The 9,402-nt window shown below is 37.7% G+C and overlaps 1 protein-coding gene across 5 annotated transcripts; it reads left to right on the forward strand.

Moving 5' to 3' along the window:
- The first annotated feature begins 210 nt into the window (after window positions 1-210).
- Window positions 211-8,390, forward strand: hnrnpa1a (heterogeneous nuclear ribonucleoprotein A1a). Of its 5 annotated transcripts, XR_007932543.1 has the most exons (13): window positions 211-377; window positions 1,010-1,132; window positions 1,215-1,361; window positions 2,236-2,446; window positions 2,548-2,640; window positions 2,795-2,848; window positions 4,441-4,524; window positions 4,624-4,782; window positions 4,934-5,068; window positions 5,821-5,890; window positions 7,753-7,821; window positions 7,904-8,032; window positions 8,253-8,390. XR_007932543.1 is itself a non-coding variant. In XM_051911963.1 (11 exons), the coding sequence occupies exons 1-10, from the start codon at window positions 366-368 to the stop codon at window positions 5,880-5,882; spliced, it is 1,080 nt and encodes a 359-aa protein (XP_051767923.1). In that variant the 5' UTR covers window positions 212-365; the 3' UTR covers window positions 5,883-5,890; window positions 6,309-6,757. The 5 variants fall into 5 exon arrangements, 3 of the variants coding, with proteins under 3 accessions (XP_051767920.1, XP_051767921.1, XP_051767923.1); XR_007932544.1 differs by lacking the exon at window positions 5,821-5,890; XM_051911963.1 differs by lacking the exons at window positions 7,753-7,821; window positions 7,904-8,032; window positions 8,253-8,390 and adding an exon at window positions 6,309-6,757 and having other exon boundaries at window positions 212-377.
- The last annotated feature ends 1,012 nt before the right edge of the window (window positions 8,391-9,402 follow it).

Raw genomic sequence — 9,402 nt, forward strand, 5'->3', positions numbered from 1 at the left:
ATTAATTAATTTATTTTTTAAAAAAGAGGGCTTTTGTGAATAGGACATGTTTTGTCCCAAATATTTACATAATGTTTAGCCTACCCCTCTGGTTGTATGTTCTTCTATGCATATATGTATTATTGCAGTTTTGACTGTACATTGACTTTGTTTGTTTGAAGTTTAATAAAATAAAATAAAAAAACAGTAGGCCTAAGTTCATCCCATTCGCCATTTTCCCACTTGAAAGAACAAAGCGGACGTAGTCCAGCCCTGGCATATGACGTAACGACGCATAGTGACCTCACGACGTGCAGCCCGCGAGCGGCTGCGTACATTCCCTGCGAGACTGTGCGAGGTCTGCTGTCAGTCACTGGGAGACCGCCATGTCCAAAGAGGTAAAAAACCCTCCCGATATATTATGCTTGTAGATTTCAGATTACATTATAACTGCGAAGTTTTCTGTGGTTGTTATAAATGAAAATGCAAAAGAGCAAATTAATTTATTTGGAAAGATGAATTCATGATTAAACCCCCGTTTCTTCTCGGCTTCAACTCGTTTCTTTGTTCGCAGCAGCGGCTCGTAACGATGCACGAGCTGAAACGCATATATATATATTTCGAATTGTTTCGACCAGTCATTCTGCATTCATTTTGGCTTTATAAAGATCACTGTTTTTGTTTGTGTACATCTATTTTACCGTCGGCTTTTTGAAAATCCATTTTATTTGTGGTGGCGCTGTAGGCCGCACGATGCGCTCGTGCACCACAAATCGAAACAACATCGGCAGCGCGCCCAGCAGTGGCGATTTTGATGTGGATGAGTAAACAAGATGGTTCAATTTGCTTCTTTTCTCTAAAGACAATAGTTTTTTGGTGTTCATTAGGATTGTGTAATTGCAATACGGGAAAACGCCAAGATACCTGATTAAATAGATATGCTGTTTCTGTTTGATTATGTAAACAAATGCAGAGTTGTTCGTAGCGTTGTTATTACACATATTTACTCTAATGGTTTTGTTTCTCACAGCAACAGACCCCCCGTGAGCCTGAGCAGCTCCGAAAGCTCTTTATCGGGGGTCTCAGTTTCGAGACAACAGATGAGAGTCTAAGGGCCCATTTCGAGCAATGGGGAACTCTTACAGACTGTGTGGTGAGTCCATCTGCGTGCATTCACATGCTAATGAGTGAGAGCAGGCTCTGAAACCAGCTGCTTAACCCATCTCTACTCATAGGTGATGAGGGACCCCAACACAAAGAGGTCGAGGGGTTTTGGGTTTGTGACCTACAGTTCGGTAGGTGAGGTGGATGCAGCGATGGACGCTCGTCCGCACAAAGTGGATGGAAGAGCTGTTGAACCCAAGAGGGCAGTTTCTAGAGAAGTAGGTTGTTTTTGTTGTGTGTATTCTGAGAAATGTTACACGCACAACCAGTATTCCAGTTTTTATAAAATAAAATTGAACATTCTGGTAATTACCACTAAAAATCTCTTTCTCTCTTTTTATATATATATATATATATAATATATAAATTAGGCCTATACACACACACACAGTAGTGGCTAAAAGTGATGTCTGAAGGAGATGTATACCATCAAATATGAGGAAAATATTTGTATATTTGTTTTTTAAATATTTTAAATATGAGAGACGAACAAAACACTAAACTTGGTTAAGGTATTTATCTGGAGAAAAAAAAAAAAAAAAGGCAAACTACAGCTACATATTTTGTTCTACTATATAAAAAAAAAAAAACCCAGGAAAACCAAGCTCACAGGAAAAGCATACATTGACTACAACATAATCGGGTATTGATATTTTGTTGGTTCTCTCTTATTTTTGCATGTTCATAATTTCTTTGTTTGACAGCCTGGCCAACAATTAAGTCGCACAATTTGGCGTTTCTTTGCATTATCACAGATAACACAATTGACTCCAAGCACTATGCAATATGCATTAAAAAATATTTAACACTTTTTTTTTTTTCTTTTTTTTTTAAATATTTGAATATTATTGAAGATGTCAGTTTTTATAGTTTGAACATCACTTTTGGCAATATATATATATATATATATATATATATATATATATTATGTAAAATATACATTTTTTCCAATTTAAAAAAAAAAAACTGTTTACCACTAACAGTTTAAAAATCGCTGTCATATATAAAAATTCTAGTGAAATTTGTAGACTAATAACAATGGGTTTTTGTCTTCTATATGCATTTGAATAATTGCTCTTACGCTGATTTCAGGACTCGTCCAAACCAGGCGCTCACTCCACTGTTAAAAAGATTTTTGTGGGCGGAATCAAAGAAGACACGGATGAGGAACACTTGCGGGAATATTTCGGCCAGTTTGGTAAAATTGAAGAAGTGAACATCATGACAGAGAAGAACAGTGATAAGAGGAGGGGTTTCGCCTTCATAACATTTGATGACCATGACTCTGTTGACAGGATTGTCAGTAAGTGACTGCCACTCATGTGTGTGTCAGCAGTTTTTTATATTAATATATTTCTTTTAAACATTCTCAATTTTTTCTTTTTGTTTTTCTTTTTCCCACAGTTCAGAAGTACCATACGGTGAATGGACACAACTGTGAAGTCAGGAAAGCTCTGTCCAGAGAGGAAATGAACAGAGTCTCAATGAATCCACGAGGTGAGAATTACTCACTGGAAATGGAATGCAGTAAAATATACCTCAATGCAAATAAAATGTACCTCAGAGTCAACCTTTTTTTATTTTAGCTGTGTCGCGTAGCTCTGTGATGTTTTATTCTGACTAAAAACATCTTTCATAAAACCCATCTTAGGTGGGCGAGGGGGTGGTGGCGGAAACTTTGGCAGAGGAGGTGGATATGGAGGAGGTACCGTTTTGCATATGTTCTTATTTTTATTTTGTAATTGTAGTGCTCTATAGCAGAGATTCTTCAACTTTTTTTTTTTTTTCCCCCCAAATATTACTTTAGTAAACAAAAAATTTAAAGTACACACACACATTTTCTCAAAATACAATTGAGCACATCCTTAAATGTGAATAATTGTACAAAATTAGTTCTAGTGCTGTCACAGGGAAGGAATTTCCCTAACAGTGATTTTGAGTGGCTAAATATCGTGATTATAATCCAAACACACTGAATGAACACGATGGAGAACAGCGCAAACCACACAATGCATAAACAAGAACTGACCAAGAACAACTGAAAAGCAGGGCTATATAAACTGGGGTATAAACAAAGGAAAGTAAACTAGACACATGTGAAGCTAATACATAGCTATAGCAACAAACGAGAACATAATCCGTAACCAATAAAACTGAAACTAATTGGGTGCGTTTCCCAAAAGCATCGTTAGCCAACTATGGTCACAAGTTCCGTTGTTATCAGCACAGTTCCACGAGTCTGTGTTTCCTGAAACCATAGTTCCAACGAACATTCACAAACAGCATTGCAAAGTTGCATGGTTGGAACGACAGCTCTCGATCTGTGGTTAGAAACACAGTTTCTTGTTTTTATGAAATGTGGACTTAATAAATCCTTATCTTGAGCAAAATAAGCAAGCTGACATTCAGTACAATCTATATCTTACTGTATGTCAAGAGATTTAAAGCACCGTTTTTGAAGAGTGCGCATGTGTGTACATGATCTAGTACATAAGAACGAGCCTATGATTGAATCTGGAAATACAGCAAAATAACTGAGAAAAATGAGAATTAGCCCTCAGATGACATGGCATTAATTTATAGCAAAAATCTAGCATTAATTCGATCTCAAATGGATAAATTTAAAGAAGTTATTATTCCACCACCTGCGTGACATCAATAACCAACGTGGCTGAACAGGTTTGCAACAATATGGTTTCGGGAAACAGTTGTGACTAGGTAGTTGATTTGCTCAACGATGCATAGTACTATGGTGGTGAAGCAGCGAGTTACATTGTTATACGGGAAACGCACCCCAGAGCGGTTACATTATGGCACTAGGTGGCAGCAAGGGAGTGTCTTTGAGTCATTAAACTCGCTGTCTGTTTAGGCTTGGTTAGTGCAATTCTACGGAGCCTATGTACAAATCACAATGGTACAAAGATTCTTAATTAGTAAGGAGCCAGCTGGTGGAAAAAATTGGATTCTTCACTTGATATCATTATTAACTTGACATTCAATACACATGCATGAATTGTAAAGCGAGAAGGGCGTAGCCTTATGAAAAAAGAAAACATGAACATTGCGGTTGCTTGCATTCCTCCTGTGGTATTGTGGTTATCGCGACAACCCTAATTAGTCCTTAATCTTAACATTTTAAAATACAATTTTGTACCATGCATATTTCATGGAATAATTGGAAAAGGTTATTTAGGTTGTAAGGACAAATTCTGTGGTACACTGACCCACCTGTTTGAGAACTACTGGTCTACGGTGTTCTTCATGAGTTTTTAATTTTGAAATGTTTTTCATTTGTAGGTGGCTATGGAGGAGGAGGAGGCGGTGGAGGAAGAGGAGGTTATGGAGGAGGTGATGGTGGATATAATGGCTACGGAGGGAATGGTAAATCAATAGGCTTTAAAAAATGTGATTCACGTTACACTTGACAATTAAACAGTGCTTCCATGATGATGTTTGATTTATCTCCCATCTGTTTATCAGGCGGCTATGGTGGAGGCGGACCTAATTATGGTGGTAACCGCGGTTATGGAGGTGGCGGCGGCGGCGGTGGTGGCTATGGAAACCAGGGTGGAGGCTATGGTGGCGGCGGTGGCGGCTATGATAACTACAACAATGGTGGTGGAGGCAACTTTGGAGGAGGTCAGTTATCTTGTTGTTGTTGTTTTTTTTTGTTTTTTTTTTAGGTTTACTCAGCAACTCTTGTTTTAAATTTTAATACTAAGTATATAGTGTAAAAAAATACTGCTTCTGTAGCAAAAAAAATTCATTGATCCTTTGAAATTTTTCGCAGGCAACTTTGGAGGTGGAGGTGGTGGAGACTACAATGACTTTGGCAACTACAACCAGTCTTCCTCTAACTATGGCCCAATGAAGGGAGGAAACTACGGAGGTGGTGGAAGGAGCGGCGGCGGTGGCCCATATGGTGGTGAGTGAATATTTTAGAGTTGTACATGGTATGATAACATTATATTTGAATTCAAACTGTTGCATTAACTCCGTGTTTTAATCAGATGCGATAAAATTCCAGCAACAGGCAATTTGTCCGTCTACAGCAGACGAGACGCAACTACAGGACATGACAAAATCAGTCAAAAATCACAGCCAATCAGAAGAATTGGTGTGGGCGGAGCTCTTTCAGCAAGCGCACTGCACTCGCACATTATCAAATTCAAATGTTACATTATTTTAGCATTATTAAAAAAAACGTAATGAGTGACTGAAAACATCTTTGTCATAGAATACACTTGTTTGTTTTTGTTTCCTTTATTTTCAGTATCTGAGGTGAATTATCCATTGACACTTTGAGTATGGCTCTAAAGGTCACACTAAATGATAGTCAAACTCACTTTATCTGCTTTATTTAATGTTAAAAGAATTTAATCAGTACCTGATATTATCATTGTCATACTTTGTATGTTGTTGTTCCAGCAGGGACGTCGCAGAAATACAAACCACTTTTAAAAGAGAATCCCCTGTCGTTCCTTTCACATTGCCGTCGAGGCTAGTTCAGACAAAAAGTCTGGTTAAAATGGAAAAGATACCTTTTACCACGTGTCGCATGTGGTTAGGACACGGTGTAGGGCTCTAAGTTGGGATGTTTTGAAGTTACAAAAGTATCAATAATGGAACTATTATGATTGAAATTTTGTCATAGCTCGATCATACTTCTTTTTATAGGTGGTTATGGAGGAGGCTCCAGTGGTGGTTATGGAGGCAGCTCTGGCGGGCGAAGGTTTTAGACTCCAGGGTAAGGAACTGCCCCGCTTATGGAAAAGGGCTCTGAAGTTAGCCATTAGTTTGTTTTAGCTCATCCAAACATCTCATAAGATGCGTAACCTATGTAAATGTTAGCCCCTAATCACTCTTCAATTGGTCGGTAAATGAGTAAAACCATTGAGTTTTCAGTGCAGGGGATCCAGCAGCAAACCTTCAAATCTTGTTAAGCTAAGATTCAGTATCAGACGAATGTTGATTTGAGTTGCTCTCCAAATCTTCTGGCTGCAGCACATGCAAACTCATCCTCATTGTCCTAACCATGCAGTCTTAGCTGACCTGAAGGTTTGCTTCTGTGCTACTACTACTCATTCCCCTCCAGTTCAGCTCTTGATAACGACAAAGCAAGGTTGCAAAGTGTAACTGAATTTATGTTCCGTATTGTCCAACAGGCCACAGTACTTAGAGGAGAGCCAGAGAGAGATGACAGGGAAAGGAGAGAAGCAAGCAGGTTTACACCTAGATCTGCCCAGCCAAGCAGCGTGGTGGCGATTTTAACGTCTGCCACGCGAAGAGAACGAGTTCAATAGGGGAGGAAAATCATGTGGGAATGGGGTTGGGGGTCTTGAAGTTGTAAAAAAAAAAAAAAAAAACAAGAAAAAAAGGAACGTTTCAAAAGTACTCTTGTCCTGGAAGACATTTACTAGTTTGTAGTTTTCCCTTTTTTTGTCTGTGAAGTGCAAAGCATTCCAATGAGGTTTTATGCAGGGTTTAATTGTTGTGTTGGCTTTTCTCTTGAACCAGTAGGGTGTCTGTCTTTTGCTTTTCTTTCTTTTTCTTTTTTTAAATGTAAACAGTCACCAATCAAGATTAAATAAACCGCTCCAGTTTTTTTATTTAATTGCATTCGTCAGTGTTTTGATTTGGTAAATGATGTTCTTCAGTACTCGCCCAGTTGCATGATTGTGTTTCACGCAACGGACCCACAGCGTATTCTGATGCCGTTGGGTATCTCTGTCTTTTGTAGCTTTACCCTAAAGACACATTGAAAGCTATAAGCCTTGGTTGCTGCATAATTAATATAATGTTGGTCCGTTTCAACTTCCATGTGAAGTGGCAGTAATCAGATTGCATTAACAAATTTAGCTTCAGCTAAACCTTAATCAGCTTGCTCATTTACTTTTATAATTGGGCCTAGCACACGTTCTAGTGTTTTTGTATTGTGCAACATGTGGGTAGCACGTAGTTCATCTTTTGGACAAATGATGCTTCTTTGTTTGAGTTCCTGTGGTGAATGAAATCCATGAGAGGATTTTTAGCAACTCTGAATTGCCACCAGAAGGCAATCTCGCACGTAAACGGTCAGAAGTGCCAGCAAAGGAGGAAGGAGCCAGCTTAAAGGCTAGCCAAAGAGAAGAGACTGTTGAGAAGCGCTCCGTCGAAGAGAGGCTAGCCATTGGGATGAGCCAGCTGAGAGGCTAGCTTATTGGGATCGCCAGCAGTCTTATTGAGAACAGATGATTGCTGTTGTAAGACTAGCGAGAAACAGCTACCAAAGTAAGGTGTTTAACATGCCAGACTGGTAGGTAAGAGGAGAATTTTAGTTTTCTTTCATGTGAATTATTTGTGCTCATCAAAATGAGGTAACAGTGTAAAGATTTTGTTGCTTGGTTGTTTTCGTGGTTGTGGTGAAAACATGACTGCCGAACTATCACAGTGACCACATTTCCAACTGTGTCTTAAGTAAGGTTCGGTACCTAAATTTTATGTTTTAAAAGTAGTCTTTTGTGTCAGTGGTGCATGAGACACTTATGACTTCAATCTTTCTGTGCTTGGCTACATGTCTTTTTGTTTTGCTCCTTGTTTTGGTTCTAAGTCGGTTCATTCTTTTTCCAGGGATATAAACTGGTGGATTTTATACCTGTGACAGTTACAGCAAATACAAATGGCTGGTGACCTTGGAAGGTGAGTTCATTTCATTAGATTTATCATTTTTTGGTTCGTTATTAAAAGTTGGTTGCCAAATGATCATTTTCTTTACCTCTAGGGTAGTTAAAGACTGTCGAACAGAACAGAACATCTAAAACAGCAACTGCGCAAACATTTTAACATTGATTCCTATTATGAGACTGTGCTGTTTTACCCACGTTTGCAGATGGACAGACTATTTGAAATGGTAAGCTAACTTATAGCTTAATTGATGTGTGCTGCAAGTATTTATTTTAAATATATTTGTTATTATTATTTTGTGTTGTTAAATTATTTTGTGTGGGAATTTTGTTGTTACAGTATAGATGCATCTGAATGCTTAATGCCAGGCAATAACAAGTGAATCATTTAGTTTAAGCATGCAATTGAAACTTTTGACAAGTTTTTCCTCTTCTTTCCCTCTTCAGGTTATCAAATCATGGAACCAAGCAATGGCTGCAGGACAGCATTAGAAATATTTTAATTTTTTTTTAAATGTTACTTTAAATTGTGCAGTTTTTTTTTTAAAACTGTCTTTTAATAAAAGTTAACATTATGGCGTGGAATGTTGAATTTATTAATGCAGTGTTATAAAGGAGGGCTTCACAACTAATTATATTTCGCCATGTCTGCTATCAACTGAGATTAAAAGCATAACATAGGCCATAGAAAAATGACATCAATGTCGTTCAACCTATCCAATATGGTCCAGTGATAAGGGATAGGATATGTCAGGTGATGAATCAGATGAATTGTCTGAGAAATGTGAACAATATACATTTTGAATTAAAAAAAAAAAAAAAAAAATTCAAATCAAACAGATTCTTGGAAGAAATTCAAAACCAGAACAATGTAATAGTATTTCCTGCATTTGGTTTCAAAGCTCAACTTCATTAGTTAAATCACGGGCACAACTTACTTTGAAGCATTTATAACCTCTGCCATATTTGAAAAGCTTTGTTTAATTCATGGCTAGTCTTTGGCCAGCTGTTTTAGTTTTATGCATGTAGAACTGAATATAAAGGAACCAAGTTTACTTGCCATGTTAAAAAATTAACGTAGTAGATACCTTGTATTACTTGTTACTTTCTTGGGTAAGTGCACATACTGTAAAATAAAGCACAACCCATTTATCAATCATAGACACAGCTGTACATAAGCTGCATGAAATTGTGTGGATTGCTAGCTAGATTAATGTTAAAGTGAATGTCAAAATTATGGATTATCATTATTAATGAGATTGTTTTAGACTATGTACAGGTAATGCAGCACATAGCTATCCTCATTGACTCAACATTTTACTAAAGGGGGATGATGATGGTAACATGATATAATGAGAAGCCTATAGAATAAAGACGATTGTTTTAATCAATGTTGATATTTGTTGTAAGAAGCTTAATGGATTCTGGTAGGATTATATATGTATACATGGCATACGCTCTGTACCAGGAGAGATGGAAGTAAGTAGAGAAGAAGATTCTTATTTATTACTTGGGTCATTAACGCAAGAATGCCATCATGGTGGTCTGGCAAGAGGCCTCGAGTTTTGACAAAGCCATTCCTATTTTCCTCTGATGG

This window comes from Ctenopharyngodon idella, chromosome 11 (assembly GCF_019924925.1).
Source record: "Ctenopharyngodon idella isolate HZGC_01 chromosome 11, HZGC01, whole genome shotgun sequence".
NCBI classification, from domain to species: Eukaryota; Metazoa; Chordata; class Actinopteri; order Cypriniformes; family Xenocyprididae; genus Ctenopharyngodon; species Ctenopharyngodon idella.

What these genes read in the sequence shown, in the direction of transcription:
- hnrnpa1a (XM_051911960.1), top strand. An exon ending in CTCTGTTGACAGGATTGTCA is followed by an intron (nt 2,447 to 2,547) that starts GTAAGTGACTGC and finishes TTTTTCCCACAG; the next exon opens with TTCAGAAGTACCATACGGTG. An exon ending in AGTCTCAATGAATCCACGAG is followed by an intron (nt 2,641 to 2,794) that starts GTGAGAATTACT and finishes AACCCATCTTAG; the next exon opens with GTGGGCGAGGGGGTGGTGGC.